This window comes from Solanum dulcamara, chromosome 12 (genome assembly GCF_947179165.1).
Source record: "Solanum dulcamara chromosome 12, daSolDulc1.2, whole genome shotgun sequence".
NCBI classification, from domain to species: domain Eukaryota; kingdom Viridiplantae; phylum Streptophyta; class Magnoliopsida; order Solanales; family Solanaceae; genus Solanum; species Solanum dulcamara.
The window spans coordinates 8896857-8914115 of NC_077248.1; the positions used below are offsets into that span (position 1 = coordinate 8896857).

At 31.7% G+C, this 17259-nt stretch overlaps 3 protein-coding genes across 3 annotated transcripts; all 3 read right to left on the minus strand.

The window, feature by feature from the left end:
• Positions 1-202: 202 nt before the first annotated feature.
• On the minus strand, positions 203-4743 carry LOC129877519 (uncharacterized). The gene is made up of 7 exons (XM_055953034.1): positions 4361-4743; positions 3061-3157; positions 2839-2954; positions 1983-2027; positions 1519-1544; positions 1044-1179; positions 203-481 (listed from the first exon to the last, which is right to left on the minus strand). Exons 1-7 carry the CDS (start codon positions 4701-4703, stop codon positions 369-371), a joined length of 876 nt encoding a protein of 291 aa, XP_055809009.1. The 5' UTR covers positions 4704-4743; the 3' UTR covers positions 203-368.
• A 1314-nt stretch (positions 4744-6057) lies between these two features.
• On the minus strand, positions 6058-8437 carry LOC129877292 (12-oxophytodienoate reductase 1). Its single transcript, XM_055952772.1, has 2 exons — positions 8015-8437; positions 6058-6953 (listed from the first exon to the last, which is right to left on the minus strand). The coding sequence occupies exons 1-2, from the start codon at positions 8373-8375 to the stop codon at positions 6187-6189; spliced, it is 1128 nt and encodes a 375-aa protein (XP_055808747.1). The 5' UTR covers positions 8376-8437; the 3' UTR covers positions 6058-6186.
• A 3960-nt stretch (positions 8438-12397) lies between these two features.
• Positions 12398-16775, minus strand: LOC129876694 (UDP-glycosyltransferase 86A1-like). The gene is made up of 2 exons (XM_055952182.1): positions 16169-16775; positions 12398-13440 (listed from the first exon to the last, which is right to left on the minus strand). Exons 1-2 carry the CDS (start codon positions 16707-16709, stop codon positions 12482-12484), a joined length of 1500 nt encoding a protein of 499 aa, XP_055808157.1. The 5' UTR covers positions 16710-16775; the 3' UTR covers positions 12398-12481.
• Positions 16776-17259: the final 484 nt, after the last annotated feature.

Consider the following 17259-nt stretch of genomic DNA (forward strand, 5'->3'; position numbering starts at 1 on the left):
AAGTTAGGTGGCCTACCACCAAAAAGCCCACGAGGAGGAGATCAAAACATTATATATTGCAAAGAAGGCTGACTTGTAGCAATGATTTGATTAGACAGACCCTATACACTTGCATTTTCTTATCTGGCACCCGGCCACAATATTTTAATTTTGACAAGAGATTAAAATAACTTTTTTGGGGATGAAATTTACAATCATCACATTGGCAAAAGGAATAGCATAGACTTCCAACTCTTTTCTGTTTCATTGACAGTATCAGCAGAATCAGCATTGAGGCATTACAGGAGAACAGAGCCACTCCCCATCCTTGAACATACACAAATACAAAGACAAAATCCTATTTTAATAGTCAGTGCACAGATAGATATTCAAGATTGTCCTTGTGCCTGTTTTTCTCCACCTGAGTCTCCATTAGCAGCCAAGCCTCTGATTTTTACATCATAAAATACTTCTTCAACTTTCCTCAGGTCATATTTCATTCCTGCACAAAACAACAGTCAGAAATTCAAATAGAAGAATTCAAGTCAAGAACCCATTGGATATAAGATTTTGATTTAAAATCATAAATACAAGAATATTTGAATCTAAAGGGAAACACAGAGAAAGGAAAAATACAAGTTATGAATACTTGCATAGAGAATATTTGCACCCTTCTTAAAGATAAAGAGTTAATGTGCATATTAGGTAACTTCTTGCCTTACAGAAGAGTCAAAGAAACGTGGAAGAATTCAGTAGTCCTTCAGCCAGGAAAAAAAAAAGAACAATGCAGATTCACCTTTCAAGGTGGGGGTGGGGGGTGGCAGTGGAGTGAGGTGGGGGCGGAAGGTGAGGTCTGCGTACACTTGTTTTAGCTCAAACAAGACTAGATTTCATTTTTCAGATTTAATAATATTTTCCTGTGTTTCATTTTACACATTACAAGAGCAAATTTCAACTAAAGATAGTTTGAAATCTTAGTGATTTAAATATGTAATTTATAAGGATCTTTTCTATAAATCAAGGAGAAGAAGGACAATCTAATTTATATGGAATTGCAAGCTCACCATCAAACTTTTTGCGCAAGAAATCATTCCTGAGATTAAGCATGCGAAATGCTGCATGAAGATCTGTCAAGAACTTCAAAACCTTCTGTGGGCAATCGTAATCCCCAGCTGTCACTTGGTTCACCACATATCTAGGCTGCAACACCATTACCACATGATTCATCAATCCAATAACCGATATTATCAAAAGCCCTTGCTAATTAGTTTGGCTAAGAAACCATTGCTTGAAAATTTTGCACACCAATAACATATGACATATTCACAGCGAACCACAACCAACTTCCAGAAATGCATTAAATTCACTGATTACCACATGAGAAGAAAGAACTGAAGACAACCTTAGGCATATTACTCTATACGTTAATTTTCACACAAGCGGAGCTTTGAGTCAGAACCACGACAGAGCTACCAAGATTAAGTTAGTCATATAAAACAGAAAATCATATATATTCTGGTTCTAGCTTTTTGTGCTTACCAGCTCATTGGACATGAAACAAATACCTGCCAGAAACAAAAAGTATTAGCACCTCCAAAAATACTGAATCAAACAATACAGCAAAGTTACAAGGCCTTAAACTCTCTTTCAAAGGAACCAGGTAGACCTCCTAAGTGACGCACATACAGGAAGATTAGGTGGTATTTAGCAAACATGGAAGGCATGAAAGATGCCTCCAACCTGGCAAGCAAAAAAATCCTTTAAAAGCAAGTTCCAGGCTTTCACATATAAGCCTCTCCTTTGGAAATAACACTGGCTGCATATGCATAATGGATTACTTAAACATGTGGCAGACTAGAGCCTCAAACCAACAGAACCAAATAATCTCCTACTCTTTTAATTATCCTTGAAATGTTTCAAATAGAATAACAAGAAGTTTAACCATCCAAAAGAATAAGAGCAAGTTTTATACCAAAGATTTCTGAAAGTGTAGGGACACTCACCAATAAGATAGTCATCAACATCAAGTCCAAATTCTGTTGGTGTCACTACAAAGTAGACAAGAATGAAAAGTTAAAAACTTCAAATATTCTCCAATCCAAACAAATATTAAACACGGAGATCAAAACTGATAGAAATAAATATGATGTCTTTTTTTAAAAACAAATAAACATAATGCTCACTTTGAATATCTAAGAGTCTATTCACCTCAAAAGGCATGGATATTTTTTTCTGCAGAAACAGCCAATTTAAAAGATCACTCTTGCTTTCAGTTTTCAATTGGCATTTGCACTCCCTCATTAGCATAATTGTTTTTGAGAAGGGGCTCCCTCATTAGCATTTGCTTTCAGAGAATTTAAATATAGAGATTCTGATTCAACCCCATAAAGAAAGGTGATAATTGTCCAAGAACAGTAGAAGGGTGCAAAGAGAGGCACCACCATACAGCAAGGGTGAGTGAGCATTGGTCTTCCTTGCTTCCAACCATAATTAAAAATTTCCTTGTCAACAAACACTATTTAACTCTAAATGTTCAAAGATATATCATTTGAATTCACATTTAATTGGTTAAGAAAGTAAATTATAAGATAGGGAAAGATAATGAGAAATATGAAGCTTCCTTAGAGGGCCATGGGGTAAAAGCAGTATTCGCAATTCAAATGAAAGATTGACACTCCAAATGTCCAAATATGAGGAGAAACAGCTAAACATCACAAATCACAAGAAAAATAAATGATGCACCCAATGCGACTAGTGTAGAGTATAATTATGTTATACAAAATAATACCAACGCCTTTTGCCCTAGAAAATATCCAAGGACTTCTTGGGGAAAGGAAAATAAACTGAGAAAAAACTTACACCCAAGTTTCTCCTCAACTTCACTGTGCAGAACAAGAGTCCCTGTTTCTAACCAATGCATAAAAGCAAGCAATGAGACCACGGTTTGGGTTTCACTCTTCCAATCACCGTGATACCTAATCCACCCAAAAATGTGCAATTACAAGGACTGAAAGGCAACAAAAAAATAATCTAATATTGAGAAATCAATAAAAAAGGGTAACAATTCCAAGTATCACTCACCGGTAATACTGACCAGGGCATTCATGTAAAACTTCTGCAAGCCGACTGTAAAGTTCCTTCAGCACTCCAATCTGAGACTTGGCCTTCTCTATAACCTCTATTGCAGCATATAGAACAGAATGCTATTAGGCTATGTCACATGTCAAAAGAAAATTGCTAATATATAACAACTGCAAGGATACTAGAAAAGTTGTCTGGACCTCAATTGTCCTCAATTGTATGTATGGAAGTTATTAACAGAATTTTGAAGAGTAAAGCTCTTGGTTAGTGAAATTTCTCGAGAAGTTGACAAGCTCCTAAGTCAAAACAATCATTTCCCTTGAAAAAAAAGTATATATTGCACTATGTCGCTCCCTCTATCACGGGAATTACTTTATGCATAACCAAGTGAAACAGCTCGAAAAGCTTGTCACATCCAACAACATATGCCAGAAACTTTATAGCTTAAAGTTGATTTTAGCGGATGCAAATTATATACTACATTATTGCAGGTACTATTTTTTTTTTTTAATAACTGAGAAATCTTCAAGCACAATGGCACACAATTTGAAAATCGATGGATAATGCGCCTGCTGCTCTACCCTTCTCCACTTAAATATCAAGCATTTTTTCTGCAATCGGGTTTGAACTTATGCCGTGGACCTAACCCACACATCATGGGCGCTGTTACCACTAGACCAAAAACCCGGGCTACAAGGCAGATACTTTTTCTCTTACTCTTATTATACTGTTTGAACTTTTTCTTTTAAAGAAACTATCATTTTTCTACTATACAGAAGTCTGAAGTAAGGAACTGTCAAGTTTGCTTAATATATGCTCTCAAATTTTATCTTAGCTCTTTCAAATGGTTTGAGTTCAGCATTTTTAAAATTGTGTGATATTTACATTCTTTTAAATGTGAAGTGCTTCATGCCCCCACCTCATTTCACCAAGAACATCACTCAAGCAGTGTGAAAATAGACAAGTCCTAAGACAATGACATGCTTTCAGATAAATATTTCAATCTTTGCTTGTTCCTGACATCTATGCTACAAATATACTCATAATAGGCACAAATAATATTAGAGAAAAGCAAATGAAGCACAAACATTTCCAAACTCAACCTACAGCATCACTCCAGAACACCTGGCCAATTTAAATGAACACAGAGTTCAAACTATATGTAATAAGATGTGAATAGTATAATGAATTTGCCATTCTGATAATGTGAAAGTGATTTAGAGCTAAAATTGCATCTAACAATTCAAAAACGCATAAAATGAAAAGATAGTCATATAAATTTTGATTTTAGAATAAATACCAGCAACAGGGCGAGACTGATGAACGAGAAGAAGACTGGCATATATGAGCCGAGTGACTGAATCTATCTCCGTTGCGACTGTTCGTATCCGCTCCCGTAGATTCCCTGACTCCTCCAAACGATGCCGGAATTCTTCGAACTGTTTCTCCAGTTTCTCCGACGAAAGAGAAGAAGGATTGAGGAAATCACCACCCTCCATTGAATCAAAAAGAAATGTAGAGTGACAACGAGCTTTGGGAATGGAGAAATTTTGGGTTGAAATGAGAAGAAGAGGGAAGTAGGGTTTAGGGTTTAACCAGTAATGAGAGAAAAGAGTACAAGTATTTCGAAATGCTGATATCATGTTTGTTTGGGGGATAATGGGGAAGTCTAGTTGAAAGGCCACTATGGTTGTTTTCTACAATATATTAATTTGGTTAAAAAAGAATATATTTACTGAAAAAAGCATTTATTAAATTGATAATAATATTAGTAGCAAATTAGATACGTAGTCTTTTGTAATGAAAATTTTGAATAGGAAAAAAGGGATTATATTTGCTTTTCGGTTTTTATTTTTTTAAAATATACAAAAACTTTAATTCTATCCAATTCATTTCTACTCTTTTCTCTTCAAGTTCTGAATCTCTTCATTTAATTTCTCTTCTTCTCCAAGCTTGAAGCTCTTCATCCATCGTTATAAGATATATTTTCTTCTTATTCCAAGCATTTTAAACTTCATATTAATCCTCTCTTATTTTCCAGATAATTTTTTTTAATTTTTAGATTTATTGATAAATTCTAATGTTCATAAAGTTTTTTTGAGGGGGGAGAGGGGGAGGGGGGTTTCCTCAAATGTTTAGAACTCTAGTGTAGTTTTTTGTGGTCATAATATGTGAGTTATTTCTATTCATTTTGCTTGTTTGGATCGTGCTTTTTTTTTCGTTTCTTCTTTTTCAAATTCATCATTTTTTATTTCTATATTTGTCGTTGATTATTTTGTTTTTATATCCTACTTAATTAATGATGTTATTGTATGTATATATATCAAAAAAGATGGTAAAAAGAAGAGGAATAAAAACCTTAATAATAATGACTCATCGTGCCATTCTACCGAAGAAACCTTCAAGAGCCAATAACGCACAATTCAAAATTCGATAAATAATATATCTACTGCTCTATTCTTCTCCACTTAAATATCAAACATCTCATCATTTAACTCTTCATTGATTTGTGACATGTTTATGTTTAACTTTTTATTACCACGAATATATTACATAACACCCACCACTCAACCTAACCTTTTAAAATTCTACATCTAACAATGTTTTCATTAAACTAAAATGGAGGGTCACCTGTATTGTGGACTGGTCCATGGCAAATTGACAATTGCAAGGTTTGTGTCATGGATCAATGTGGTGGATTTGGAAGAGCAACTAGAGTGTCATGGACTAACTGGTGATTGGCTGACATAATTTTCACAAAGCATATTAGTATTTTTCAATATATACAACAACAACATACCCATGAAATTCCACACGTGGGATTTGGAGAGGATAAGATATACATAAATCTTATCACTACCTCATTAAGATAAAGAGGTTGTTTCCGAAAGACCCCTCGGTTCAAAGTGAAACCCATAGAAATGTCTTGAAACTTTACATGTTGAATTTGAAATTTCAGGATAGTAGGTATTTTCAAAGACACTCAGCAACCGTACATATTTTTACTTGAAGTATTATCATTAAATAAGATGAAAACATTCATACAGAATTCAAGTACAAAAAATGTTAGCTATATTTATTAATAGATCACTTTTTCAACCCCGAAAAAAGCATATCGACATCATATTATGTGGTTTCTAGAATTGGATAATCGGTATAGCCAACAACAGGATCTGATGTATAGAACGTCTCCCTGTTATACTTGTTGAGAGGTGCATTTAGCTTAAATCGATTTGGTAAATCTGGATTGGATATGAATAAACGTCCATACGCGACAAGATCAGCTCGATCTTCAACCACAGCTCTGTTTCCATCTTCTCTATCGTAACCACCAGCAACAATAAAAGTACCTTTAAATGCCTTCCTCATGGGTACAAGGCTTTCAGGACATTGACATTTTTCCCAAGGTGTTTTCATCCTAGGCTCAACCACATGGCAATACGCAATGTCATACTTGTTCAACGATTCAACCATGTAAAGTCCCAAAGCACTTGGATTTGTGTCTCCTGATTCATTGTAATTTGCAAATGGGGAAATCCTTATACCAACTCGGTCAGCTCCTATCTCATTTGCAACTGCTTCAACTATTTCTAGTGCAAATCTACAACGATTCTCTATAGACCCTCCGTATTTATCACTTCGGTCATTGACTTGGTCTTTCATAAACTGATCGATTAGATAACCATGAGCTCCATGGATCTCAACCCCATCAAATCCAGCTTCAATTGCATTTCTAGCAGCAACTCGAAAATCATTGATGATTTGAGGAATTTCATCTTTTGTCAATCGCCGAGGTGGTGTAAATTGTTCAACATCTACGCCATTGGAACGAATTTGAGGACTTAATGGCTTGTCTGTGCATGAGATTGGATCCTGTCCATTGGGCTGAAAATCTGTAGAAAGGAGTCAATTAAAGAAAAGTTGAGTTATCAATTAATAGTTATTATCTCAGAAAGTCATCATTTTTCTCGATTTCAAAATTCATAAAAAGGAGACAGTTGAGAAGGATTGATTTATCGATTAATAGTTATTATCTCAGAAAGTCACATTTTTTCTCGATTTCTATTGAGTTTTAAAGGTGTGAATGGAAAATGAAAGATTGTCACCTTTTCAAAAGGTTGTGACTTTTCCAAAAAATTGTGTGACTTTTTTAAAGAGTTGCGACTTTTGTGAAGGATTGTGACTTTTTCGATAAGCCACAATAAACATCTGTTCGCACTACCCTTGTTGTCTATAAATAGAGGATTTTTCTCTCATTTTTAATTCATTGAATTCTACCTCTTCTGCATATATTTTTTTACAAACAAAGTTGAGTTTTTGTGTGATTTTGTTGCTGGCTTTTGAGTTCGCTGAAATTATTGAAGTTTGAGGTACCGCTACTTCTTTAATAGTTTATCCGTTTTATCTTGGGAGGAAATAATCCTTAACCTCGGGTACGGTGAGGGGATTAAATTTCTTAAGAATACACAGTGAATTCTGTAGACTCGGATACTATTTTTTATTTTTATATTTATTGTTTCTGATTTGCTAACCTTAATACAAGAGGGATAACAGTTTCAAAATTCATACAAAAGAGCCAGATAAGTAGGGTTGATTTATTATTATAATTTCATGAAACCTTTTTTCTTGATTTCAAAATTCATAGAAAGGAGTCGGTTAAAAGGGGTGAAGGGTTGATTTATCAACTACTAATAGTTATCATTTCAGAAAGTCACCATTCTTCTCAATTTCAAAATCTGTAGAAAGGAGTCAGTTAAGACGAGTTGATTAATCAATTAATAGATATCATCTCAGAAAATCATCAATCTATTGAAAGAAATCAGTTGAGTGGAATCATTTGGGAAATCAACTCTCGTTAAGTTGCACAAAAGTTACATATAGTGTTACATTTCACTCAAAAGTGTGAACTATGACTTGATAAAATGGCTAAACTCATGGGAGAAAAGTCAGTTACCTTTGTTGGAAACTCTGCCGACATGCCAAATTTGGGAAAAGAAGATTCCTCCTTTGGCATGAACTGCATTTACAATTGGTTTCCATGCCTCTACTTGCTCCTTTGTCCATATACCAGGTGTATCTTTGTACCCTATGGCAGTTTCAGAAATTACAGTGGCCTCTGCTATGAGAAGACCACCTTTTGTGGTTCTTTGTGAGTAATAAAGGATAGCATGTGGTTGAGGAATATTGCCATAAGATCTTTGCCTTGTCAATGGTGCCAAGACAACTCTATGAGATAATTGAAAGTTTCCCATTTTATAAGGGGTCATTAGAGGGATCATGTGGTGTTGTTTCTCTTCAACAGCTTCATTTTCCATTTTGTGATTTTTTTTGTTTTTGTTTTTGTTTGAGATATAATCTTTCTTGGTGATGATAAGATGATAAGGTATTTTGTGGTAATCAAGTGTTACGATTATGTGGACTAAAATGCTAGAAATAATTTAGAGCAGATAGCTTCATTGGAATCCGATGTCACAGTAACTCTAACAATTGACTTTTAAGCGGTGATAATTGGACGGATTGAGTCAAAATTTGATCAGGTTATAATGGGTTAAGATCTAATTCAATTTAAATTTGTTTGGATTAAAACAAGTTGGATAATGAATCATAAAACAAGTCAAGATTCAATCCAATATTTACTAAGTTTATTTATTCTTTTAAATATTTTAGTTCCTAAAAAAATATAACTAAAATATTTATTTCTTTATTATGACTATATATAACATATCAAATTAAAAAAAATTAAAAATATTTTGACAAGATTTCTCATGAGCCAATTTGAGTTACATATCAACTCATTTTTAATGGATTAAAATAAATTAAATTAAAATAAATTGAGCTAATAAATAAGCAGATCAATAATCCATCCAAACTTAAACAAATTGACACAGATTAAATTTAATTTTGCCGCTCATACTTTTTACTATTGCTTCTGATAAAATGACGAGAAGAGGAGCTATGAAAGAAGAGGAAACAACAAAAAAATACACTATTATTGGTGTTAATTAAGTATAAGGGTCAAAATCATTCCTATACTTTTATTTATTAATTAAGTTTATATTATCTGGCTATTTAAATCTTCGTCTTCACCAAACTCATCATATATATCCCTAATTGGATGAAAACCCCAAATCAAAATAAAATACCTAGTGTTTTAGAATGTATCTTAATTTCACAAATTTTATATATCTGAATATCTACTATCAATTTCATGTATCAGTCTATTTAAAATCAATTTCATCTAGTGTATCTGATATTATTTCATCCTATATATCCAATATCAATATATTTCATCAATGTATATGGTATCTAATATTTAGTATATTCATGCATAAATACATGTATTTGATATCTAGTGTCAAAAATATGGACGAACACATTCATCAGTGTATCTATGCATAGATACATGTTTCTGATAATAAAATATGCACTGATACAGATTATCATCGAGCAAAAAAAGGAGGGGAAAGAAAGAGGGAGAGAGAGTGGGGAGGGGGGCGGGGGGAGTAGAAAGATGGAAAGAGCTAGAGAAGGGGGGGGGGGGGGGGGGAGATTATGAAGTTATTTTAAAGTAGAGTAGAGGTCTGTATTATTTAAATTAATCCGAAAAATCAAATCAAATTAAATCGAATTTTAATTTGGATTTTTTGGTTTGATTTCAGATTTTTTTTTTTTTTGATTTTTTGGTTTGATTTCGGATTTAGAAAAAATAAAAATCGAAAAAACTGAATTTATATATATAATTACATATGTAATATTTAGTTTAAGAATTAAAGTTATAATTAACCACTTTCATCTCAATTTTTTAGTTAGATGATTTTTATTAGGGTTAGTAATTTACCGTATTAGGATTTAGGACTAAGCCCAATTCACTGGCCATTCTTATTTCCCTAAATTATAAGTATTAGGTTATAATATTTTTAAACTAGAGTTAATTTTATTGAAAGTTTCATTATGATTTAGTTTAGATTTTATGTTTGGACATCTATTGGTTTAATTTAAGTTATTGTGTTTTAAAAGTTTTATTCGTAACGTATATTAGAAAGTATATTTAAGAGATTTAATATTATTACTTCTCCTTGTATGTAATTTTTATTTTTTTAAGCATGCAAATATAATTTTGATTATGCTATTAATTATTGACATAACCGAATAGCCGAACCGAAAAAAAACCAAATCGAAAAGAGAAAAACGAACCAAATCAATTTTTTGGATTAGACTTTTTCAAAATCAAAAACCAAAAAATCGAAATCAAAAAACACAAAATCGAACCGAAAAACCGAATGCACACCCCTACTTACAGATATTTATCCAATTAAGCAATTTTTTCATAAAAGTAAAAAAAAAAAAGGAGGAAAGTCCTTACAAATAATGATCCGATGTCACTCTACAGAAGAAATTTCCGAGAGCTAATGACGCAAAATTCGATAGATAATGCATTTGCTGCTCTATCCTTCTCCACTTAAATACCAAATATTCTCATCATTTAACTCTTCAATTTTAAAGAAAAATTGTGATATTTTTCTGTTTAATTTTTTATTACCACGAATATATTAGATAAGACCACCTAACATCTAAAAATGTTTTCATTAAACTAAAATGGAAGGTCACGTACATACGTGTCTTGGATCAATGCGGTTGATTTGGAAGAGCAACTCGAGTCTCTTGGGCTAACTGTTGGTGGGCTGGCATAATTTTCACAAAGCATATTAATATTTTTCAATCTATATATATAATCAGAAAATAGTCATTATCATGAAATTTTAAATTTACAATTGAATCCCACGACAATGTGCTGAAAGGTGAAATTTCGTATTTTCAAAGACGGGTGGCTACCATAGGCTTAATTAAAAGAAATTGAAACTATAGTTCTTCAATAAAAGTTGATATGTTCATTACAATGTTGTTTCCAATGACTAGTTACTTATAAGGATAACAAAAGATGTTCATCATATATATATTCTTGGACTTATTTCATAACTTCTAAAAAGTACTGTACTTAAATGTCAATGACATAATTAATGTAGCCTAGCTAGCTTTAACTAAGGTGAATTGACAGACCATGTTACTTTAACAACTGAGCCATCTTTGAGGTTGTATGCAGACAAGACTTGATCACTTTTCATTTCAATTGAATGGTGTTCAAGTTTGTAATACAAATCATCACCAAAATTGGCTTTAATTATTTCCAGCAAGTTCTTTACTTTCTCTGTCTCTTTCATTGTTACATTGAACTCTGATGTTTCTGACTCCACTTTAAATTTGATCTTTTCTAATTCAGCCATAAATGCACAATTGGGAATTTCTTTAGAAATTAAAATTAATATTTGGTTAGTTTTTCTGGTAGACTAATTTGATTTGATTGAAAAACTGAGTGAATTTTGTAGCTTTCTTATAGGAAAAAAAATATCACGTGTATGTTACATGGCATACAAATTGTATGGGCAATAATGAATTTCATGATTAGTTTGGTTCATAATTATTGCGTTTTTTCTACATCAATGAGGAATTCATGCAACTGTAGAGTTAATTTTTTGTTTGTATTCTTATAGATATATCTTGACTGAATTTCTGACAAACTATAATCTTTATTTTCTGAAAGAATATGTGAATATTTTTTTAAAGTTGAGGTGTTTGACCAATATAAGTTATTACTGTTATTCTGCGAAAAAAGAAAAGAAAAGGAAAATTTCTAAAAGGATAATTATTGTATAATCGAATTTTGCCTTAGATCGTTCAAGCGATAATACTCACAAAAATCAAGAGCTAGTTCCATCCAATACGAGACATTCACAAGATTATTTCAACGTGTGAAGAGGAGATATGTAGATGCCCCACAAGAGATTAGCCGCCGAGGACTAAAGGAGGGGTAGAGATAGGCCTCAGATTTATTTGGTTGGGATGATTAAGAAGGACATGATGCAACGTCATCTCACCGAGAATATGACCCATTGATTGAAGGGGCGTGGATTCAAGAATTAGGATAGTAGGTAAACGTTTCTTTATATTTAACATACATCTAAATTTTGTATGATCGTAATTACCTTTTGAATTTGATTATTTGTTATTGTCATTTACCCTTTGTCAATCTCACCTAATGAAGGTGAGATTTACTCGCTCTCACGTGAATTTTTTATTTTCTAAATAAAATATATTTTTATCATTTTTGAATCATATTATTTGAATCAAATTTGTAAAATACATGGCTGGAACTCCATTACTTAGGCTAAATGTTTTTCATTTGACTAAAAATTAATGGAATTCCATTAACTTTTCTCTAATTAATCTAATTACTTTCTCTGCCACTCTTTGGAAGAAACATTTTGACTTAAAAAAAATAACACAAACAAATTAAAATGGAGAGAATACTAAACAATATTATTCCATATAGGGAACTATTATTTTTAAGGGGCTACATAATAGATCATTTTACAATATGGTTTAATTGCTGATTCTCGAATTTTACGGCTAACACATTTTTCTTCGGAATTTTGGACTCCAAATCATCCATAAATTTTGTAAAATTCACTTGAGATGATCCATTAATTGCCAATCCATCCTCTAATTCCTTCCTGATTTTCTTAATCCGTTGCTTCATTTCTTCTGCTTCTTTGCCTTTCATAAGAAATTTCACTTTCTCTGCCACTTCATCCCTCCTAATCGAACCCTTGTCACAAAGATTAAATCCGATTTTCCAATCATCGACTACTAATTTTCGATTAGTGAATTGATCGGTCAGTAGGGGAAAACAAATAAACGGAACGGAGCACCATATGCTTTCCATGATCGAATTCCATCCACAATGAGTCAGGAATCCCCCAACCGCCGAATGAGAAATTACAGCTGTTTGACAGCACCAAGGCACGATTAATCCTCGATCCTTAATACTATCTTCGTAACCAAACGGTAAATAATCAGTTTCGTCCGAGCTAACAATATCAGGACGAAGTACCCAAATAAAATTCACTTTACTGATCATTAAGCCATGTGCAATTTCCACTATAGTTTCTTTACTAGTATGAGCATAGCTCCCGAATGAGACGTACAAGACCGAGCCATGAGGCTTGGCATCTAGCCAATCGGTGCAATCGGACTCGGACCATAGGCTCGTTGACACTGAAGTGTTGATGAATCCAGGGGAAAAAATTGGTCCAATTGGATAAATAGAGTGATACTGTAGTAATGCTGCAATAGTTTCGGATTCGAGTTCTTGGACAGTGTTACAAATTATAAAATCTACATTTTTCACCTCCTTGAATGCCCTTTTGATTATTCGATTCACCACCGTATTTGTGTCATTAGACTGAAGATAAGAAGGTAAATCTGTTGGCTTTATGGCTTTCACTCCTGGTATGTAATCTATGATGTCCTCACGTTTATTCTCTAGCAAACCATGAAAATTTAATCACAATTCACAAGCATAGAACTATAGGCATTAAAAAAAAGAGAGGATAAAATATCACAGGCAATCCTAGTTAATCATGTGTATAATGGCATTTAGGGGTGGTTTGGTTTATTCAGTTATGTAAGTATTAGTTAAACATAATATATAAATTGCTATTTAACTTGACATTTAGCTGACATTGATGTTCTTCAATTTTGGGTGTGCACAAGTAAGTACTTTAACTTGTATAAAGTTGAGCAAGTAAAGACACACGTCCTACGCAGTGGCAGAGCCAAAATATTTGTTAAGGAGTGTCAAAATATAAAGTAAAAAAATAAATATTACTAGCAGGGGTAGAAGACACAACCTCAATCAACTTTTGCAACCTCTTAGCCACTACACTAAACCTTCAACTTGTGTTGAGAGGTATCAATACTTATATATATATATATATATATATATATATATATATATATATATATATTTATTAAACCAAATTCTGACATATATACAATGTAATTTTCCAACAAAGGGGTGACGCTTGACACCCCTCGGGCAAGGGTAGCTCCGTCCATGGTCCTTCGTGACAATTTGAATAAGATACACTCGAATTGATATATAGGACGCCACGTAGGATGCGTGTGTTAACTTATTTAACTTTATGCAAATTTAAGTGCTTATTAGTGCACACCCAAAATTAGAGAGTATAAATTTTAATCGGGATCAAGTTAAATGATACATTTATGTATTATGTCTATTATTAATTTTGCGATGATTAATTTTGTAGGATTTAATTATTCATCTCATATTCTGAATAAATATTATATTGATTCTCAACTTTTATATTTGATATGTTGAATATTATACATTTCAAGAATAGGCTACCAAATATGATACAAATTATGCATAATTTAATATATGAATAAATCAGCTCCTAATTACTAACAACTAAACGATTCCTTGAGAAAAAGATTTACCTTATATACACACAAAAAAAATATTTTAGTTTTGTTTTTTGCTATCAATATAGTTTAACATGTTGTAGATCACTCCTTTCCTTATCGTTTAGCACTTTTTGTAGACTTATTATAAAATAGTCATACGTCCTTTTTTCAAAAAATAAATAAATTCTGCCAGATTTCCGGGATGTTAATCTCTTTAAAGAAAAAACAATATTGCGTTGTATTCATCTCCAAAAATATGCTTACGTCTGGGGGAGGGAGTTGTTTGTACTATCAAATTGTGGTGCAACTTCTAACAAACAATAATAATATATCGGTCCTACACGCTATAAGTGGAATCTAAGATGAGTGGAATGTAAGCAAATATTTTTTTTTATTTTTATGGGTTGGATAAACTGTTGTTGATAATTTTTATATAAAATGTTTTAAGTTTTACGGAAAAGAGCCTAAAATGTTCTTGAACTATTGGAAATTGTACAAAAATACCTCTCATCCATCTATTGGGCCTAAAATGCCCTTAACATCCACTTTTAGGTCCAAAAATGACTTTTTCTTTAACAGAAAAGGGCACGAGGGGCATTTTTGTACCATTTCTAATAATTTAAGGGTATTTTAGACCCTTTTCTGTAATTAAAATTCTGTTAAATAAATTTTGATTTATAGTTAATTTTAAATAATTAAATTGCAACCAATAGATGGCCGCCACGTGTTTAAAAAAATTTATTCAAATTATTTAATTAAAACTTTATTAAATAAATTTTGATTAAAATTTAATTTTAAATAATTAAATTGTAACAAATAAATGGCCGCGACGTGTTTAAAAAAATTATTCAAATTATTTAATTAAAATTTTGTTAAATAAATTTTGATTTATAATTAAATTGTAACCAATAGATGGTCGCCACGTATTTAAAAAATCATTTAAATTATTTAATTAAAATTATATTAAAGAAATTTTGATTTATAATTAATTTTAAATAATTAAATTATAACCAATAGATGGCCGCCATGTGTTTGAAAAAGTTATTTAAATTATTTAATTAAAATTATGTTTAAAAAGGTCATTTTTGGAACTAAAAATGGATGATTATTATATAAAATTCTGAAAAAATGTCCTTAACATATCCACCTTTAGGTCCAAAAATGACTTTTTCTTTAACATGATTTTAATTAAATAATTTTTTTAAAAACGTAGCGGCTATCTATTGGTTATAATTTAATTATTTAAAATTAATTATAAATCAAAATTTATTTAGTAGAATTTTAATTCGATAATTTGAATAATTTTTTTAAATACGTGGTGGCCATCTACTGGTTACAATTTAATTATAAATCAAAAGAGTATTTTTGTACTATTTTCAATTCGATAATTTGAATAATTAGATAAATGAAGAGTATTTTTATACTATTTTCAATAATTCAAGGACATTTTAGACCATTTTCCGTAGGTTTTAAGTTAGTTTAAAAATATTTACTCCCTCCCTTAAGAAATAGTAATAATTAATATTAAGCTAGCTAGCAGAATAGGCCATTAAAGTGGAAACTAAATACTCCCTTTGTTTTAATCTTTTCAAGTGCGTCTTTCCGTATTTAGTAAAATTTTCAATTTTAATATTCTACTACAACTTTAAAATTGTAAAATTCAAAGAATAATATATTTTTTTAATTTAAGACCATAAAATTTAAAAATATTCTTTAATTATCTTATAAACTCCATATTCAATCATAATTAAGACACTTAAATTAGAACAAAGAAAGTACTTACCAATGCAATCATAGTGGCCATTTTTCCTTAGAAGGTCCATGTGATAATATAAATTTAAAACAAGAGCCGGCTCCGTCCAATACGAGACATTCACAAGATTATACTTGTTAGCTATGGTCGATGACCATACATAAAAAGTATCAACAATTAGTATATTTATCGATGGATTTGAGAGGACCAATTTTCCAACAAGCTCATCAACATGGAAACCAAAATTATTCATGATAGCTTCAAAGAATTCATCATGGTTAAGTGAACGATCAAAATCTATAGAAAAACCATCGTAAATGGTCACATATTGGATATCAAGGCCTGATTTTCGTGCACCCGAGAAGAGATCGTTGCCCTCGATGTCGTCATTAATGTTAGATCGACCGGCTTTCGATATTTGTTGGTGAATTGATTGAGTGTTTATGAAGGTAATTGTGAATCCATTGCGTGCAAGTTTGATGGCTAGGTTAACAAAAGGATTTACATGACCTTGGAGAGGGTAAGGAAATAATATAGCATGAGGCTTTTGGTGACTATTTTGATGCTCCATTTCTATAGTGAAGTGAAGTTAAATTAGGTTTCTATAGGGTATGTTTTTATCTAAAATGAAGTGACCTTGTGTTGTTCCATTTTATAGGAATTATGATGAGGTATTTTGTGGTGATGAATAAGATTGGTACAATGTGGACGTAATATGCTAGAAATAAATTAAAGCAAATAGCTTCATTGGAATCCGATGTCACATTAATATGTGGATAAATTTAAAGTATCTACGAACATGGTGGTCAATTTTTGACTATTATTTCTCACAAAATGACAAGTAACGAGTTAATTATACTATATTCACTTTATTTGGGAATTGGAATTCGAATAGACGCTGTGTTTGTACATATTTTTTATTAAACAAATATTTAGAAATTGAATGTCCCTTTTCAGATATGATTTATATCCCGCATCTAGGTATGATTTATATTCCGTAATTTGTAATTAAAAAAATTAGCATTTTTTTTAATTTGGCTAATATACCTCAAATACACAATTAATTTTGTTTTAAAAGAGTAATATCTCAAAATAAATAGTAATATAATGTCATAAATTAG

Coding starts and splice junctions, on each gene's coding strand:
- LOC129877519 (XM_055953034.1), bottom strand. CDS start 4,703: ATGATATCAGCATTTCGAAATACTTGTACTCTTTTCTCTCATTACTGG. Junction 1,180..1,518: donor GTTTCATGTCCAATGAGCTG/GTAAGCACAAAA, acceptor ATGGTGTTGCAG/CCTAGATATGTGGTGAACCA. Junction 482..1,043: donor CTTGCGCAAAAAGTTTGATG/GTGAGCTTGCAA, acceptor TGTTTTGTGCAG/GAATGAAATATGACCTGAGG.
- LOC129877292 (XM_055952772.1), bottom strand. CDS start 8,375: ATGGAAAATGAAGCTGTTGAAGAGAAACAACACCACATGATCCCTCTA. Junction 6,954..8,014: donor CGGCAGAGTTTCCAACAAAG/GTAACTGACTTT, acceptor TCCTTTCTACAG/ATTTTCAGCCCAATGGACAG.
- LOC129876694 (XM_055952182.1), bottom strand. CDS start 16,709: ATGGAGCATCAAAATAGTCACCAAAAGCCTCATGCTATATTATTTCCT. Junction 13,441..16,168: donor TGGCCACTATGATTGCATTG/GTAAGTACTTTC, acceptor ATGGTTTGCTAG/AGAATAAACGTGAGGACATC.